We start from the raw sequence: 19,821 nt of genomic DNA, 5'->3' as shown, positions 1-19,821 counted from the left end.
AGGGAAAGGGTTTTGTGAAGGAGACTCTGGGGCAGTTCTCTGCATTCCTTAAAAAACAAATTAGATTATGTTAGCAGGGGGGAACACAACAACAACAAACAAACAAAAACAAAAGAGCCCCCAAGTCCCACAACACCACTTTTAAGGCAAAAATTTTCACTAGTTATGAATTTTGTGCTAGAAAGAACCTGGTCTTTTCAAGAATGTGAACTGCACTTGCTATAATTTTATTTTTTTCTCCTGCATGGGTATTGTGCTTGTTCTAAACACAGGTCAGAGCAGGCCAAGAGATACAACCATCAATATGGGGCAGTTTAAGGTTCTTCCCACCTCTTAACACAGCTCTGCCAAACTTGCGCATGCCTTCCCTCACACATGTCAGGTTCTGCTGTCACAGAATTAAAACTTATCAGGGTCCTCTAAGCTGATGTCCAGAGGCAGAAAGCCCTGAGGCTCCAATCACAGACCTTGCAAACAGAGTTGCCAATCTCAGTGCACTCAGCAATTACCTGTTATGGTCTAAATGATTATCTGCTGAGTCCAACCTCTCTTTTAAACTAAGCCAAACAAGCAGGATGAATACTAGAACTTTCCACAGATGTTTCTGTACCATGTAATACATGGTGTTTTTAAATTTCATTACCCAAGACTTGACTTAAGATTTTCTAAATATTGAGGTATTTTGCATTATTCCTCAAAATACTTCATTCCCCTTATAAGGGAGGAAAGCTGTTTACTAAGATCCCAGACCTGTTTCCAGGTTTGTCTGCTCTTCTGGCCGTGGTTCAATTTCTTGTGGTGGCCCTCCTGGTTGTACTGCTGACCCTAAATACAGTGGTGATGGTTCAGTTCCATATGGGTTTGAAAATCCTGGAGGTGCAAAGCCAGGTCCTGGAGCAACAGGCTGAGAAGCCACTAAATAGAAAGGGACACTTCGGACAGCTTCCTGGTCACCAGGAGGAATCATAGCAGCTGACCCATCAAGAACAGCCTGAGGTACTGCAGCACAAAAAAAAAAAAGTTAAGTTATAACAAAACAGAAATTCCAGTGTGTGAACTTTTTACCCTCTATAATAAAATGATACAATGCGGAAGTGAAATCTCACTGTTTCTACAACCCTCTTAAGTGGTTTCTTATACCAGAAACCTGAAATGTTTATTTTCCATCATGAAAAGGATATGAAACACTAACCTGAAGGCATCAGCTGCACACTTTGCATCTGTTGAGCCATATTGGGTAATAAGGATGCTAACAATGCATTTTCAGCACCTGGACCCATGTCACGGCCAACTCCTGCTCCATCACTTTGACTAGCATGGTCTAATTCAGAGCTTGGTGTACTACATGCATATGGTGGTGGAGTGGATCTGTCTGTGTTATAAGCTATTGCACCCTCCTGCACAAAAAAGCAAGATCTTATTAACTGTACCAGACATTAAGTTCATAACCAAGGGAACATATAGCAAAGGAAATCTTCACCGTGAGAACAGCACACAAGCTCTCTTACTTTTCAATCAAAAAAATGAGTTGCCAGCCATTTGCAGGTTCAACGAAAACATGGAAAAGTTTTTTGTTTGTGAGGGATCGCTTTTGTTTTGGCTTGGGTTGTTTTTGTTTAAATAGAAGCATAGTTAATTAGCTCCATGTTCAAATTTTAATAGATCTCTTTATGGTCAGTATTTCCACTTTGTTACAATCTAGCTACACTAATTCACAATTCACACACAACTATTTTTTTTCTGGCAAGTAGATCCTATGCTTACAGCAGGAGTTATTGCAACCTAATGAACCTTGCAATTCTCCTTGCATCAAAGTACTAAGAAAAGCCTGTTTCATACGATGTACACCACCCTTTGACTCTTCTGCATTGAATATTAGGGCACTAAAGTGTGGTAAATCCACTTGGTTTAAATCATAACACTTGCACTTTACAACATGAATATATCATAAAGTCACTTCATATGTTTCTGTAAGTAGCAGTATAAACAAAACCACTTAAAAAATTGTATTTACACTAATCCTTGAAAAAAGAATACTTCGTGTTGAAAAGTACATTCTGTACCTTGATCTGTCCATCCACATGTCGAAGCCTTACTAACCATGAAGGTTCAATAAAAGATTCCTGTTCTGGTTTTTCTTTTATCTGTGGGTCAAACAGGCGTAGTTGTGATGACATCTACAGAAAGGAATCATTGTAAATTTAAGTTCACCAACCAACAAAAGGCAACTTTAGCCACAGCTTACCACCTACAATATGAAACCACAAATACTTAATTCTTCCTTAAGTTACCTGGATTAGCTGGCCAATAAGTACAGGTGAATAGTAATGTGGATCTTTAAGGACAGTTCTGGAAATCACTTCACAATAATGGAAAGCCTGAGCAGCAAGTCCCATTTCAGCTAGTCGGCAAGCATAGATGAATTTGAAAACCTATGGAACGCAGGCAGGTAAAATAAACCAAGTCATCAGAACATGAGAAGTATCAAATGAAAGGCAGTCTGTCCTTTCAGTTGAAAGCTCAGATATTCCAATTGTCACATCTATACTAGGTAGGAAAAAAAAAAAAACTGCGAGGTAAAAAGCATTCAATTCTCCTCTTCTACGCAATGTATCCGATTGAAGTTATCTATTTGTCTACAGCTAGTGCCAACACATTCTGCTGGATTTTTCTTTTGGAATATAGTAACAATAATAATAGAATTTAAAATTCAGAAGTTGAGAATGCACAGATGAAAAATGCGACAAGAAGATTTAAGTGACAACAGGGAAAAAAAAAAAGCTATCTTGCACTACATTATCCACAAATATTTCATGCTACAATGGATAAAATATTTGCTGTGCTGAATACAGCACGAGAGATTAAAACCTCACATAAAACCCGCCAAAATAAAAAAACAACCCAAAACAGCTCTTCACCTGGAAATTGGGCAGGCAGCCAGGCTGAGTTCCTAATGACTGTGCATATTCATAGGCTTCTGTTCTTTGAATGGCTTCATTGGTGGCAAACTTAAAAAATGGCAAGCTATTTGGGAATGGGAGAGGAAAAATATTATTTAACATTAAGATTATATATGCTGGCAATAAATACAGACAATCAGAAGTCAGAAACATAGCTCTGTTAGACACAACATCAGTAACTTCCACTCTTCAAACAAGGACAGAGCATCAGATCCTTATCTCAAAACCAGCTGTGGCTAGCGATAAGGGGAGCAGCGCAACTCAGTCTCTCAAGCCACTAAGTTTTAATTTTTGTATCTAGAAAGTTGTGTTTGGGGGAAAAAGCAAAAAAAAAAAAAAAAAGAAAGCCAAACCTATGATTTGATCCAATTAGGACAAGCTTTGTTGTCTTCCTTGTGTAAACTCCAAAACCAACTTGGGCCATAAGGTAACAAAAATGAGCAGCATCCAGCAGGCCTTTAGAAGCTGTAGAGAAATAGGTGACAGAGCTCAGAACATTTCCCGTTGGGGGCACATCATAATTCAGCGTCCTGTGTTGTTTTGGCTTTGCATTCAAATACCTTCACAATAGAGACACACCCATATAAATCTGTTCCACTTCACATTTTATACAGCAATTGGTTGTTTTAAAAAAAAAAAACAAGCTGAGTAATTAAAGCTTTCAGAAAGCTTCTCCTTCAGCCATCACCCTGTTCATTCCCCAAGAGTTACCAAGAGTGTCTCCCATGGTAGCAATGGTCCTGGATTCCAAGTCCACATTATTGGTCAAGTTGGATAACACCATTGCTAGATGAGGTCTCCAGTCTCCCCACTTCTCATCTCCACAGCACTAAAATTAGAAGAATTACTTAGTCAAATCAGTGACTGGAGCTCTGCGTGGGTAAGTGTTTCAACCTAAAAAGGACTAAAACAACTTAACTGACAATTCCAGGAAAAGCATGTGGAAAGATTACTGTTGTGAACTACACTACTCACTGCAGTACTTCTTTAGTCTCAACTGCAGCTCACACTTGAATCTTACCGTGGATGCAGCTGGCATCCTTCCAGACATGAGCTGGTAAACAGTCTGCAGAGGGTCATTAATTGGGAGACTGTTGGCAAATCTACAGAGACATTATACAGAAAAACAAAACACAAACATGGGGTAAGCAGTTAAAATGCACTTGAACACTCAGTGGCAGTTAATCTAGCTTAGTTTAAGAGAAGGAAGTGCTGTTTGAAAAATACTACACTGAATAAGCAATTACCCAGCAGATAATGTTCAAAAGCAAAACGTTACTAGTTAACTGATCTGCCACTCTGACATAGTCCATAGTCCAAGCTAGGAAAAACCTCAAGGATTCTCCCCATGCCAGCAGACTAGACTTAGTAGGTGACTCCACAAGCTCAGGAAGCTGAAAGTTTTTCTGTCTACAGACAAAGCATGCACCAACACATCTGTTTCTTTCAGGCAAGGAGAATGAAGGGTATGACAGAGTTACTTGGCTTTAACAAAGTTGACAGTTTGGTTTTTGCAGTTTTTTTTTTTTCAAAGCCTGATTAACAGCACCTGTCAAGCAAGATGATACTGTTCAAATACCCCTTAAACGGAACGAGTGGCATAGAATAACTTCTCTGGTTTAAGTTTATGGCCAGAAGGCCCCAGAATAAAAAGTAAAAGATGACAACTGAATATACAGGTAAAATTAAAGCATAATTCTAGCATGAGCTACTAAGGATAACTCATGATTTTGATAACTAAGATTTCTGAGCACCAGGTCTCATTAGCAGAATAGGTAGTCATATTATACTAATCAACAAGCAAAACAATACCTGGTCATAACTCTTGCATGTGTTCTGCTGTCCATTTTGCTGGCAAGTAGCAGAGCATGACCCCATAAACCATGCTTCATGGCAGACTCCAAAGCATCCTAATTAACAGAAATTAGTTTCCTGGGAAGAGCTTAACATACTGTTCAAATAAACAATGATTGTTTTACAGTAGTACTTTGACTGAATGAAAAAACATTTTTTTAGATCAAATGCTAACACATGAATATAATTTTGTTTTGTATTACAAATTGTACAGAATAACATTTTTCCCTATGAGTGTAGTGCAGTGCCATGAAATATTATAAGCATATGCACTGCAAGTTGCAAAAATTATTTTAACTGATGCTTAGAGCTTTAAGGTTTGTGAAAAGTAAGTAAACAAAATAAGACACATGCAGTATTTGGAGCAACAGTATAAACATTCACCTTCTTGCGCCCATAAAGTAGCAACTCTCTGAATCTCTCTGTCTCTTTCTCAAGACTGTCAATTGTGGTTATAAGACTATCGGTGAGAAATGAGAGCTGGGCTTCACCAGATTCCTCTTCCACTTGTTCCAAAGCCTCATTAGTGAAGTCAATCAAATTTGCCTCATTAGGGGACTTCCCAGGAAGCCACACTGTTTTATGATCTCGGAGCAAAAGTTCAGCCAGGTCTGTTCCCACAACAGTCTATCCATGTAGAGAAAAAAATAAAAATAAAAAATCCGTTATTTCAACACTGCCTGCATTTTATTTGTCACTTCAACAACGTGTGAATATCAGCACCTCTGAGCACCTGAGGACAAGTGAGTAGCTTACCTGTTCCACCAACCTGTGAACTATTCCAAGATAAGTCACTATACACATATTACTGTCTTCTACATAAATATCATTTTGTGTACAAAACATTTTAGGATAGATAAAAATTCAGGCAGTGAGACATACCCCATTCTGCCTGCACAACAGTACAATAAAGTCCCAAAGCAGACTTGCAGATTCTTTGTCAATTAAATTTTCGTTCTTAAAGCACTGTGTAGCTTTATTTTGTGCAAAATTAATAACATCCACTTTATGGGTGTCATCCCTGGGAAAAAAAAAAAAAAAGGAAAAAAGTTTTTAATGAGAGAAATGTAAACATTCAGATCATTATTGTGATTACTATGAGGAACAAATTTAAAGCTCATGTATTATCCAAGCAGGTGAAAAGGCACAAATATTTTAAGTCAGTTTAAAGCTTGTAATTTGCAGACAATTAAAAGTTTGATGAAGAAATGAATTCTGAATGCATGAAAGTTATTTCTGAAATCTGTAAGAACATACTTAGCAAGCGGACCAGGAAATGCTCTCATCTCTTCTTGCTCTGCAGAATGTTGTAACATAGTCTAAAACACAAATACAAACCATAAGATATTCTTATAGCTATGAAGTTTGCTTTTTAAACAATAAAACCCCAGACCCGAAGCTCTTAAACAAAATACATATGGCGACTTGCAAGCTGCACAAGGATAATAGATGATGAAATCTACTTTACATGGAAGTCATTCTGTAGCACAGTATAAAAATGTTCCTCATATCTCCTTAATCATAGAATCACTTAGGTTGGAAGAGACCTTTAAGATCATCAAGTCCAACCATAAACCTAGCACTGCCAAGTCCAGTAATTTTCCTGTACTTGTATACAATTTTTACAATTCTACATCCTTCTAGTGATATTTTACCAACGAATTCTACCCTCATCATGTAAGCCTGCCCCTCCATATATTTTACATGACTTGAGTATTGCATTTCTTTGTCATGGCACAAGAAGAATGAAAATATACCCATGATATTTAATCCCCAGTACATGAAAAACAAACCAACACAACTCCAGCCCTTCTAGGGTGTAAGGATTTTATGTGAACAAAATTGTAAGGAGCTGGATGATCTGATCATGACTACATCATCTTTCAGGAAAAGAATTTTTAAAGTTACTGTTTTACTTACTATTACAGCGCAACAGATAAATACAAAGATACATGCGTTGACATATAGAAAAGAAGTCAGGAAGCTATAGATCCAAGTTCCCTACTCCCCTTCCAAAGGGCAGACCTGTATTCCACGACCTCCCTTTTTTCTTTTAAACTTTACCTCCATACTGTGTATTTCAACCAGAGCCGGCTGTCCTTCTGAAGGCAGGTTTGGCAGCACTTTTATTAAGAAGCCCCCAGGGCCAAACCTAGCACAGATATGAGGCACTGAAAATTTCTCAGGTGTTGAGGGCCTTAAAGGTGCTGAAATGGGAAGAAAATATAAAGAAGAACAAGTAACCTGTCTTGCAACTAAGTAAACTTGTTGATATATTTATCCAATTCAGTAATCCTGAAGTACTAGTGGAAAAGACTCTGTCATTCAATTTGGCTAAACTTTATAAGCAACAATTAATCACTTCCATTATAGTCCCAAAGATCTTCTGAAGATTTGCAACAAGAACAAAACTAGACTACAGAACCTTAAAATCCACTTGTTTTTTCAAAGCAGGGGCTTTGATTGATTGTATCAGACACATTTCTGTGATCTCTGTACAAATACATGACACATCTTCAAAGAGCTAATGATACACTTCAACATACTCTGGAAAAGCTTTTCCAGAGAAACAGTGTTTTGTTCCACACTGAAAGGGTAAGAAAAAACTATGGAAAAATATTAAGTTAAATTTTAATCATTCCCCATGAAGCACAAGCAGTGTAGTTAAAAATCTATCAAAAAAGAAGACATTTACAAATTGAAGTATCCAGTAGTTATTAGCAAACACTGCCTAACTACTACTGTTCTGTGATATAGCCAGGTTTCAGCAAGCAAGTTATCCTTACACTGAAAAGGAAACAAAACTTTGTTCATGTGCACATAAAGTGTAAACCAGCATTTTTTTCCCTGTTGACAGGCTAAATGAATACATGAAAGGCATCTCATACACTACAAATACTAACAGAAGCGCAAACTGCTACTAGCAGACAAACTCACAAGCACAGTGCCTTCCCTCCTCCTTCCCCAGTGGTGCCAATACCTTGTTCTACAGCTGACCATCCAGTTTCAGTCGGGTAGCCATAATCTGTAAAAGGCTGTTGTCCATCAAAGTTAGCAGCATATCCGCCATATGGATAATCTGCGTGGAGTGACACTGCCTGTGCAGTAGTTTCATACGTATTAGCCGTTAGATCATGATTACTTCTATACAGCTGGCTCTAAATAGATCATATTAGTAGTTGTTAGCAGAGAGCGTGAAGTTACACAAAGCAAGCAATATTGCAAGCATGACTCAAGACTGCAAGCATTCCCTGTGTATAGACTTTATACTGTTCGTAAACCAGGCCTACTACATCACTGCATTTGAGAAAGTTACCCTGCAAGACACCTGCAGCAATAGGCTATAGAAAATAACTAACAGATCTCAGTGTTCTCCCTCGGTGTTTTTACTACCATTTGATCTGTTTGCATCCAAGTAAGTTCAGTTCTCTTGCAACAGAATGCCTATGTGCTTGTGCGAAGAATAACATTATAGAATGAGTTACAGGTTCCAGTGTAGCTGTATCAGCAACTATGGATCAGAATCAATGATCACCTCTGCTGTAACACCTTGACAGAAAATCTCAACTGATATAACCTGATGAATGCCTAAATGACTTCAGGTGCCTAAAGATTAATGCCTAACTGATCTTCAATACTTCCAATATTACTAAATTAACTGGAGTTCAGACTGGAAAACCACCTAAACTTCCAAGAAACATGATGAACTAACATATGAGACTACAGCTAAAATGACACATTGCACTAGCAAAGACTGTACCTCAAAAATTAACCAAATATTCTCTGTGTTTTTCAGGTATTTGTGGCATAAGTATGGCTACTTGTGGCATAAGTAGATGAGTAGTCAGTTAGATTTGGTTTCTACTTTTAAAGTCAAAATAGCATCATACAAATATGGAGTTAGTCTTTTAACAGATCCTAAATTCAGTAATAGCATTCATGCTTCTGATGAGAAAAATAGTGTAACACAAAGCCAGACACATCATCAACCAAGCACAGCAAGGGCAAAGTTCTCACAAACAGCAAATGGATTCAGTAGGGGAAATTTTCAATTTCTCTGTGTGGGGCAACTTGCACAGCTGCGTGCTGATTTTGGTTAAAGTTCTCTTGACAACTATGATAAATATTAAGTCAGAACCATATTACAAAGCAGCCTTAACTTACAGAACAAAAGTTTTCAAAATACATATTCCCCAAACTAAACCCAGAAATATTTCCATATTTCTAATGTTTTACCCACCCCTGACAGAGAGAAAGACCCAACTCAGCTGAAAGAATATTTGATGTGACCATTTGAAACTCACTTGTTGAGAGCGAGAGCTGAAACTACTCTGGCGACTGTGAACACTGCGGGAGCTACGGAGACTGTGACCAGAATGCTCACTGTGGATGCTGCGTCTATCAAATTCATCACCATAAGGATCTCTGTGGGGTTCAGATTCATCATCAAAACTTCCAGTAAAACGAGGATCGTATCTCCAGTTATCTTCATATCGGTCGTGTCTGAATAACAAAGAAATATACAAAGCAAAAATGAACATAGCCATCCATATCCCTGAGGGATGTGACTTCACTGCATACCTGTCAAGAAGAAAACTGTACCTAAGTTCAGAAGGGCTTTTATATTATTGTTTAGATTGAGGTTTTTACTACAGTAAACAAACTGACATTTCTTCAATAAGTTCACCTAGAATATTCAAGATCAAGACCAACATCATACTCAGAGTCTGTGCTAGGAAAACCCACAGAATGCTCACCCGATCTGAAAACAAGTCCTACTGCCTTAAAACCTCTTCTTAAAAGTGACACGACAACTCATCTGTTTTTCTTCAATGACCAACATTAAAGCTACAGAAAGGACTATCAACATATATTTATGAAATGTTTAATAATGCATTTTAATAGTCTGTTACAGGATGCATCTGCATTCCTAGAGAATATTGAAAGGATTTTATTTATAAGGCTGCATGACACCCTGAAATTCTGACGCCTGATACAAGTGTCACAACAGATCTGGGGCTGATCTATACAAGGCTTTGGGGCAGATCTTCAGCAAATAAAGCAGTATTTCTGCTAGTGCACAAGCAAAGCCTCAGCTTTTGCCTTAACACTTACTGCCATAATTTAATTTTCTGGTGACACATTTGACCATGGGGGACTCATCCCTGAAAAAAATAAATACCAGATTCTCCACCTTCACTCAGACACACACACTAGTTCTTCTGATCATCAGCAGCACCTAGGCCCTGTGCTGCCCTCGATCTGGAAAGAGCATTGCAAGAACATGGTTTGAATGGACAAACCTGTTGCCATATGGATACACTTCTCTCTTCTGGTAAGGGCTGTGTTCAGCATCATACCAATACCTCTGATCATAACTTCTAGGATCTCTGTATCTGGTGTCGTATGCTGATGAGTAACGTTCCCAGCGACTTGGATCTTTGGAAAATAAAAAGAAATGGTTTAGGTATTGGAAGCTGTTGCCCATAACCTTTTTCTACTCCCTTCTCTTTAATTACTTGCTGATTTGGTCCTGAAGCATACAGCAAAACTAAAATAATGTCCTTAAAGCTACATAAATATGTCTGCTCGTTTTTAGTTTAAAAAAAACACAAACAAAAAAACAACTTAAAAAAAAAATTTCACACCTTTCAGAGAAACATAGTTAATATAGTTAGCTAGATACTCTTGAAGGGACAGTGTTTACCATCAGACAGCTAGATCTTTTCTAATAACTTTTAAAACGTGATCATGATATGATAGTATCTCAACAAATATTAACAGAATCTTTGTGATCAGTCTTCAGATCATCATGCTAAATGTCTCAGGATGTGGACAGATGTTGCTTAAAATCCTCCCAGGCACTATACAAGCAATTATCTTCAGATTACCAACGCCAGTACGTCTCTGTGAGCATTCAGACAATTATGAACAAAACCAATTCTAGTCATGAGTCAGCTTCTGTTCACACCCACACAAAATTTACTTTAGAAGTCTGCCCGCAGGTTACGCACCAAGGATACACCCCAGTGAATGACAGGTTTGCAATACATTGAAGAAACCTATTCTGTAGACTTACAATGGTGTGCTTTCACAATGAGAAGGCAAACTGAAGGCTGGTAGTGAGGAAAAAAAACCTTAACTTACTTTCAATTTACTAATTCTACTGAATAAAAAGCATCCAGGAAGGATGGCATGGTAGTAAGAACTGAAGTAGACCCAAAGATCAATTTTCAGCAAGTATAACTTTATTCTTGCTGGTTGTAGAAAGGATACTAGTTTTATTAATATGATAAAATATAATAATTCTCTGATCTCAAAGTTCCTCTTCCCAAAAAATTTTTGTTTAAACCTGCAATTTTCTATAGAAAAATTCAGAGCTCGTTTTGACACCTTACCTCCATAATCATATGAGTTTGGGTAATAGCCTGGATAATAATCACTCCATCCACTTTTCGTATAATAATCTTCGGGATACCCTTGCCTGAAAGAAAGCGCACAGGTATAAAAGTTATCATTCCTCCTTCAATTTCTTCTAAAGCCAGTATGAGATGCGAAGAACCATATGCCACAACTGATTAGGTAGAGTTTCATATTTAAAATAATTCATTTACAGGAAATCAAGGAATCATAAAATTAAGACTTTAAAAACCAATATATCACTAAATTGTTGTGTGCCATAAGAAGCTGAAAGCCTCTACTATACAATAATTTAGTAATTTTTGTAAACTGCTTGGGTGATAAGTTTAATTACTTACAATCACAAAAACTACTGCTAAAATTAGCAACCTTTGCACTGTCTCAACAGAGAAGTCAGTAACTTAACAAGTAATGAAACAATTGCTCCCTCAGCTTTAGCAGCATTTTGTTATATATCCTATGGTGATGAAAAGAGGAATATGGTCTGGAGAAGAGGTCATGAAAATGGGTCAGGACATGAACTAGCACTCTCATAGATAATTCTGAACAGAGAGTTTCAGCCTTTGGGGCTGCCATTGTGTCATCTGTCACCAGTGTTAAATACAGTTAGAAAAGAAACAAAACCAAAACGTACTACACCTTTCCTTGGGTACCTTGCCAAAGAACTCAATATTGTATCGCCTTGTTCAACTTGGAGCTGATGTATATCTGTGGCTGGCAAACACACAGAATACTAACATTGTAGGGCTAGCACTACCATAATCTCAATGCTTTACTTTCATTCTGCACTCAGTCTGTTTCACAATCACAGCTTTTCAGTAGATGCAGCAATGTTTTGAGTGTTAGTATATCCTTACATTTAATACTTCAGTGAATAAATGAGATAGCATTGAGATGCAATTGTAACACAACACATCACTACACAACTAATTTCAGGCATCTTCTAGGTTATTACCCTTCTCCATAGGCTTGGATGGACAGTAGCATGTAGCAAAGGCTTGCTGTTCATTTGAGCAAATAGAGAGGACTGAATTGAAGAAAATACTCATTCACAGAACCCGTGTTAGAATACTGATTGTCCAAATGAACAGAACAAGCACAAGAACCTGACTAAAGCCAACACACCAAAGTAAGAGTCAGTGCATAAACAAAAGATAATTAGAATAATTTTGATGGAAAAAGAAAGATGTGGCCATTACTTGAAAAATCATGAGCCATTTTTAGGACATCATCCTACAATTTCTGAAAAAAGCTAGAAGATAAATGTTAGATGAAAAATGTAGTGTGTCTACATATATGTATGTACACATACACGAGTATGTATATACATATATGCTTATGTCTACTCACACACATATGTACACATACAGGCACAGGAGGTAAAGACATTTAATGCCAATGTGGAATGATGGGAACTTTCATGCTCTTCTACAACTGATCATACAACTGATAGTGCAAACTCCAAAGTGGCCAAGCAAGTCAAGTGATGCTCCTCCCAGGAACGTGTGGGAAGTTTGCTAACACAGCACCTACCTTGGCAGAGGAGGAGATCTGATCTTATCAGATCAGGTTCATCCACCCAATCTTCTCAGTCTCCTTCAGAGAGATGTTATTCCCCTCCCCAAACAGAGTTTACAAATCTGCATCATCAATACTGGTACATTAAGGGCAAGTTTCAGACAGGCTGTCATACTGACTTTGTCACTCTGGCTCTGCTGCCCTGCAGTACCATACTGCAGTCCACATCCAACTGCACTGTCACATCACACATCAATGCTGACAGAGCTACTAATAACAGGCTTTGGTCTGCCCAATGGCACCTATAGGAATTTCAACCTCTTATAAAAATAGTACCTAAGAAGAGTACACACCAGGAAGTGCTACTAGAGGTCATCATCTCATTACAAGATCTCACGGTGCACTTAGATTCACTTACGAAGATGATAAAAGTTACCATATGCAGCTACAGCCATTGTCCGCTTTTTATTTAATATTTGCAAGTAGCGTCTGAACACATTGTTTCCCCTCTCTCAAAATTTTTATTTCCTATAATCAGACAGACCAAGGCTTTTAAGTTTTCCTAAGTCATGTGCTACCTGCATAAAAACCTATAGTGCAGTGGGTACAACATGCCCACATAGCACCTTTGCTACATGGACCACAGTCTGGGAGTTTTGTGAGAAAGCTTATCCACACAGTTGAAATAATCATGAGACAAATTAACCTGACACAGTGCCAGGATGTTTTCGCTTGATTCACCATCTCTCTCTTCTGAACATCTGAAACACCATATATCAGTACGCTACATGTACTGCTATGCTTACGAGGCAAATCCCAGACCACTGTTCTTATTAACAGAACTAGGGGCTACTGCTTAAGTGCTAGCCAGAAACTATACTATGGATTAACAAACCCATGGTCTACACTGCTCTGTCACAGTACACCTGAAAAAGAGCTAACCTCAGCACCAAGTCCATCGCAGTGACTTCCTGCCAACAACCACCCAGAGAACTGAATGAAAGGAGCAATAAGGCTTTAGCAACAGGAAAGACTGCAGAATCATATCCTTTTCAGACGTGGCATTTGATACTGTCCTTTCCTATGGCAGCACACAACGAGTTTTTGAACTTCCTAACTGCAGCTTATGCTACAAAACTCCACAGGCATCATTACACTCACTGCTTCAGGGTATAGCAGATCTTTACTCCATTTAGGAATTGCATACCTAGAAGGTGGCCTGTCAGAGCAGTGACTAGCTCTGGAACTAGGCCGTTCAGGCTCAGAATACCGATAGCTCCCAGGCTCCATATAAGCAGTGCTGGTGCTATCATAGTGTCTGTACCGTGGGTCATACTGTCCGTAGCTATCCTCCTAGAAAAGAGATTGACATGTAAGGTAAGAGGCTTCCCCCCTCCAAGAATAAACCTTTAAAAACAAAAAAAACCCCATACACACCACAACTGTGATACCTGAAGAGATGCAGATTTATAGACTACAATATAGCTTCCGACACCTGTTGTGGCAAGTTATATTCAAGACTATTGATAATCCTAAACTTCAGAAAAAAAATTACATCTGGACTAAAGGCAGTTAAACCCCTGTTTTAACCTGCTGGCCACTCTGCTAAACTGTCAATAATTCAGACAGCAGATGGGAACCAAATCTGAACACCTGGGCAGCTAAGACAGTTATAACCACCAACTTTTTCCAAAGAACCAAATAAACTGCTATCAGGTTACATCTGTGCCAACTGGAATTGGTATTAGCAAGTATTTTAAATATTTATAGTCTTCGTAATGTAAGTTTTGTTACTGCTATCTGGATTCTCCCTACAATTAAATACTCAACAAGAATGCTATACTGAATGTTGAGTTCAGTTAACAACTGTTTAAACTCATAATTCAAACATGAAAATTACTAAGGGGAGAGGAAGGCAAAAATAAAAAATTACCATGTAATAAAGATGAGCTGCTGTTCTGGTATCTGCAGGAGGATACGGTGGTGGATATGGAGGCTGGTAAGCATCATAAGGATGTCTATAGTAGTAGTAAGGGTTCTGGGGTGGACCAAAGGCATCCTGAGGAGTCTGAGACAGGGATGGACGCTGCAGGTCTTGTTGCACATTTGGCATGACTGACTGACTGGTGGTGGCAGAAGGGGCTGAAGCTGGAGCACCCGATGGCTGTCCAGAAGCTGGTTGCTTATCAGGACTCGTCTGATCGTACCTCGTTGTCAGCTGTACTGAACTTGCCTCTTGGGGACCCACGGGTTGAGGATGATTACTCAGCGCCTGGTTCTCATGCTGCTGTGATGCCTGCATGGCTTTAGTCCCTGTGGCAATCTGATAGCTTGAAGGAACTGAGGACTGCCCAGATGATATTGGTTGCTGCGTTTGAGCTGTTTGCATTTGTGGTTGAGATGGCAATGCTCCCTGTACAGCTCTGTCTGATACAGCCTGATGCTGTACATCTTTTGTCACCTGTTGATAGAAATGTTGTTTGTCATGCATCTCAGGACCCACCTGGCCAGCACTACCAGCTGACTGTTGAGGATATACTGGACCACCAGGAAGTGACTGATTATGCAGCTGTACAGAATTACTTGCACTGCTCTTCTCCAATGTCCATGATACTGTGAAGTCGAGCACTCCAGCAGCTTCTTCTTTGATATTTGAATGATTTGCAGAATTACTAGCCTGTACTACAGAATTAACAGGGGGGACTAGTGCACTTCCACTTCCACTGGGGAGGTTCGTCCCAGGAGAAACAGATGAATTAGACCCTGGCTTGCTAGCAAATTCAGGAACAAAACCTTCCATATTAACATTCTTTTGCCCTTCTGGAGCCAAATTAAGTGGAGTTTTCATAAGCAAGTTTGCAGGCTGATTAGAAGCAATATCAGAGGAATTAACAGGGCTTTGTAATAAATTATGTTTTAACAGATTAGTATTTGGAAGTGCATTAACTAATAGAGATCCAACTTGCATCACAGGTAATGGCATATTTTCCCCAGAAATGATCCCACCAGCATGTGAAGTTTGGGGACCCATTGCAGGCTTGTCCCCAACCCCAGAGTCCTTCATTGGCTGATTGTTTTCATTGCTGCTTAGCTGATTAGATAGAGAAATAGAAAAATTAATTGGCTGTGCCAAGTTATAGCTTTGATTAGGCTGAGCAATCAGGATAGGCTGATTTTGCAAAGACTCTGTAGGTGGAGAAGACAACAAACTTGCATAACCAGAACTTGCCTGAGACTGAAGTGCCTCCTCTTCTCCCATTTTGGGAGGATTCTCAAGATTTTCAGAAGATGTATTTCCATCTTGGGAAAGCTGCACAGCAATAGTCCCTGGTTTACTCGGTTGCTGATTAGACAGGCCTTCTTCTGGTGGCTGAATGACTTCTACAGTTTGTTTGGCAGGTACATACACTGCAGGAGCAGCAGGAGCTAGAAGAACATTTCCCCCAAAATTAGGTAACTCATTATGAGCCCACAAAGTTGTTGCTGGGCTATCGCATTTCTTAACTGCTCCCTGAGCTCGTGTTGAGGACCTTCTCTCAGATACTGATTGTATGTTTTCCATAACAGGTCCAGAATACAACACATTTCCAGCTTCACCAGTGACTGCAGGAGGCAGTGGGTGTACCTGAGGCATGAAAATAGTTTCCAGATTATCTGGTGGCTGTTCAAGATTGCCTGGAGATGCAGCCGGCACAGATGTATTCTTCTTGATATTCTTTTGGTTTGAGTGGTTCTCTCTTAATTCAACCACCATCTTTGCTCGGTCAATCTCTGCAGGTTTTGCACCAACTCCATGGGACCTCACAGGTTCAAAAGAACTATTTGCACTTGTCTGAAATACACCTGTAGGCTTAGGAGGACTTGGAGTTGGGGGCTGGGATAGATTACCATGGTAGTTCTTGCCCAGGTTTAGCTCACTTGAATCGCCTCCCAAAGGAGAGGAGTCAATCTGTTTAAAGAAGCTAGCAGAAGATTCCTCATCAGGCTTCCCACTTTCTTGCTGAATAAACGTACCGACTTGCTCTTGAGGTCTTGCTGAGCTAGAAGCACTCCTATGGCTAATGTTGCTATAGTTTGAAGATACGCTATCTGGTCGTACAGGGTGAGGTAATGAATCAGGTGCCTCCAAATTTGGTCCTCCTTCAGCATGGCTCACAACAGCATTCTTTGGAAGCATCTGACCTGGAAAGGATCCGTATCTGTACAGATCAGGACCAGCAGCAGGAGATGAAGCATTGATGTTCTGTGGTTCACTTGGCAGCACTTCTTGATTCTGAATGCACTCCAGGTTCTCAATGTTTTCATACTGTGACCCACCATTCCCAGACATGTCACCTACCTGTGCCTTGTCATCACTAACAAACATAGAGTGCTTAGAGGCCTGCGTCTCCTGCTGACTTACAATTTTAGGAAAGTACTGAACATCCATTCCTTTTTGTAGCACCTCACTGGCTGAGCCCGTACCAATCTGTGCCTGAGAGAGAACATTAGTTGCAACCCGCTGAGGATGCATTGGCTGGTGATACAAGGATGCCAAATTTGGCTGACAAGCATCAAACTCAGTTTTCTCAACTATGTAATTCTTTTCAGCTGAAAGTATTTCTTCATTTTCTGCCTCATCTCCTTTGAAAAACATGGAGAGAGTTCCTGACTCTCGATCTGTGGGAACAGGTCTATTTGATGTTTCAGATGTATCTGGAGACTGGTTTTTGGGCTTATTTTCCTGAGCTGTGGGAACAACAAAACTGGAATCTTGCAGTGGTGGCTGTGGGTAAAACTGTTCCTGGTACGGTTGACTTAACCAAGTGTTAGTCATTTCTGTGTTCTGCCTAAACACATTTCCAGGCTGGATGCTATTCATGTGATGACTGCTATTTGCAGAGCCATTTTTCCCATTCTTTTCACAACCAACGGATAAAGGCGCTTGCACGATATTTTGTGGAATACCTTGGTGTACAGGACCCTGCTGCAAATTTGTCTGCGGAGGAGGAATGGAAGTGCTAACAGAAGATTGAGAAATGTTATGAACATCAATTTGAGAAGACAGCTCAGGATAGGGCATAAAATTTCGCACTGGAGACTGCAGGTTACCTTGAACAGGCCTCCACGGAGACATAGGCTGCTGAGGAGGTGGAGGGAAGAGTGCTGTTGCATTGGGCCCTGAAGGAACATCATTTGGATCTCTACTAACATCTTGTCTGCCTCCAGGTTTGTCTGACGCAGACACCATTCCAGGATGCACACTGAAAGAATTTTCAACTACTGCTCCTGTATTATAATGCAATGGTACTGCAGGCCCATGGAGTCCAAGATCTGCATTTGGATGCACTTCTGTAGTACTATTTATAACATATCCTGGGGACGGTGAAGGAATTGGAACATTAGAAAATGTACTGGTATTTATTCCTGGTTGAGATACAGGAGCTGATAAAGATGTATGCAGTCCATGAGGATTGTCCCCTGCACGTGACGGTGAAGTATGCATAACAGCTGGCTGCGGAAACACTGCTGGGGAAGAACTTTGCATAACCAATGCATTGCCCTTGGATGGATTATCTAAAGAGGAACCCTGTGGAGTTTGTCTGCCAAATGCGAAAGGGTCTGTCACAGGCTGCACTGGGGCAGCTGTTGCATTTGCTCGTTTACCGAGCGAGCTGTTTCTCCAGTACATGTTCCGAGCAATGCCTGCAGGAGGTGGAGCTGCCGCTCCTGGTGGAACAGTCTGTGGAGGCTGCTGCATGGTGGCTTCTAGCAGGGTCAGATGCTAGATGACAAACTAGTACTGGACGCTGTAGATAGATTCCTTCTTCCACCCTGTTAAGGCAAAAAAGATGACAAGTCAGTTTCCTTTCTCACAATACATGCAGTACTTCAGCAATCTCTATTTTAGAAGCAAAATTACTCAAAGAACTTGAAGTGAAAATACCTCTCTCTTCTCCAGAACGCATAAGAAATTTACACATAACATCGTATTTCTAAATCCAAGCCCAGTATCAATGAAGTTTAATGCTGTGTGGTAACATTATTTAATGATATTAACAAATAGCTCCAAGTAAGAGTAATTAAACACAGTTCAGTCCTGTACAAGGACTGTTAAAATCTCAGGCTGTTAATACACCGATGGTATCATACTGTTACATTTCCCAAAATTTGTTTTAAGAATTATGCATCATAGACAAGACACAGCAGCAGTGAGCCTGCAATAGAACCTGCAAGCACTATGGCAAACTCAATTTAATTATAAAGAGTTGATAAATTATTATCTAACTCTAATTCTGTTGGAGACAATCTTCAGCTCTGTTGCACTGCTGCTCAATACGAATGGACCTTTTCACAGGTAAGATGAGAAGCAAGCATCTCAAGAAAGATTTCATCAGATGTTATTCCCCTCAACAGAACACAATCAATCCATTTTTGTTTTAGTAAAGAAAACATTGTGTAGGACAGTTGTGTTATTTATTTTGAAAAAGGCAACTGGGTTTTTATCACAAATATTCTCTCTTCCAGATGACTGCTGCATAATAGTAAAACTGCATTTAAGAAAATAAAAGACAATCAACTCTCCCCCACCTATTAATTTATCAGTGGTCTTGCTTTAACACTAATGGGACTTCGGCACAGTGTCAGAGTTATAGCTATATTTCAGGGTGGAAAGACAGGCACAGAAGTATTCCAACTGTACCAGCAAGAACTTCAAATACCAGTTAGGAATTTGGTGCACAAGTTCAACAAATTAATTAGGAATATGTATTTTTCAATTTTATCACACCTTAACAATCTGAGGAGGAGGGAAGCTGACAAAACTGTACTTGTCCAGTTCAGCTCAGTGAAGCCTTAGCAACATGTGATAGTCTTGTTTTCTAACAGTACATGACAAACATGTTCTATATCATATAGGGTGAAGTACCCACGGCAATTGTTTCATACCAGATGCACTTCTGTTTACAGAAGAGAGAAGAAAGCTGTGCAATTTTTAATTATTTTCTTTTTTTTTTTTTTAAGATTCAGCATCTTGTCAGTAAAAGTAATAAAACAGGAAGCCAGAAGAGTCAGATGTTTGTTATGAAGC

The 19,821-nt window shown here is 39.5% G+C and overlaps 1 protein-coding gene across 1 annotated transcript in view; it reads right to left on the bottom strand.

The window, feature by feature from the left end:
- Positions 1-18,492, bottom strand: part of SEC16A (SEC16 homolog A (S. cerevisiae)) — a 25,626-nt gene extending 7,134 nt beyond the window's left edge. The window contains exons 1-20 of the mRNA XM_010281629.1: positions 14,686-18,492; positions 13,960-14,105; positions 11,213-11,298; positions 10,118-10,253; positions 9,119-9,317; positions 7,795-7,972; positions 6,879-7,021; positions 6,072-6,133; positions 5,697-5,835; positions 5,199-5,441; positions 4,773-4,870; positions 3,982-4,063; positions 3,672-3,789; positions 3,314-3,425; positions 2,919-3,024; positions 2,292-2,432; positions 2,064-2,177; positions 1,193-1,397; positions 751-999; positions 1-47 (exon numbers count right to left, since the gene is read on the bottom strand). The exon at positions 1-47 is cut by the window's left edge and continues 54 nt beyond it. Of these exons, the coding sequence (XP_010279931.1) occupies positions 1-47; positions 751-999; positions 1,193-1,397; positions 2,064-2,177; positions 2,292-2,432; positions 2,919-3,024; positions 3,314-3,425; positions 3,672-3,789; positions 3,982-4,063; positions 4,773-4,870; positions 5,199-5,441; positions 5,697-5,835; positions 6,072-6,133; positions 6,879-7,021; positions 7,795-7,972; positions 9,119-9,317; positions 10,118-10,253; positions 11,213-11,298; positions 13,960-14,105; positions 14,686-18,492 (6,411 nt within the window). The remainder of the gene's footprint in view (positions 48-750; positions 1,000-1,192; positions 1,398-2,063; positions 2,178-2,291; positions 2,433-2,918; positions 3,025-3,313; positions 3,426-3,671; positions 3,790-3,981; positions 4,064-4,772; positions 4,871-5,198; positions 5,442-5,696; positions 5,836-6,071; positions 6,134-6,878; positions 7,022-7,794; positions 7,973-9,118; positions 9,318-10,117; positions 10,254-11,212; positions 11,299-13,959; positions 14,106-14,685) is intronic.
- Between the last annotated feature and the right edge of the window lie 1,329 nt (positions 18,493-19,821).

The sequence above is a fragment of the Phaethon lepturus genome, unplaced genomic scaffold (genome assembly GCF_000687285.1).
Source record: "Phaethon lepturus isolate BGI_N335 unplaced genomic scaffold, ASM68728v1 scaffold49940, whole genome shotgun sequence".
In the NCBI taxonomy this organism is placed as follows: Eukaryota; Metazoa; Chordata; class Aves; order Phaethontiformes; family Phaethontidae; genus Phaethon; species Phaethon lepturus.
Note: the sequence above shows the minus strand (reverse complement) of the source record. Positions and strands in the feature narration are given on the sequence as shown.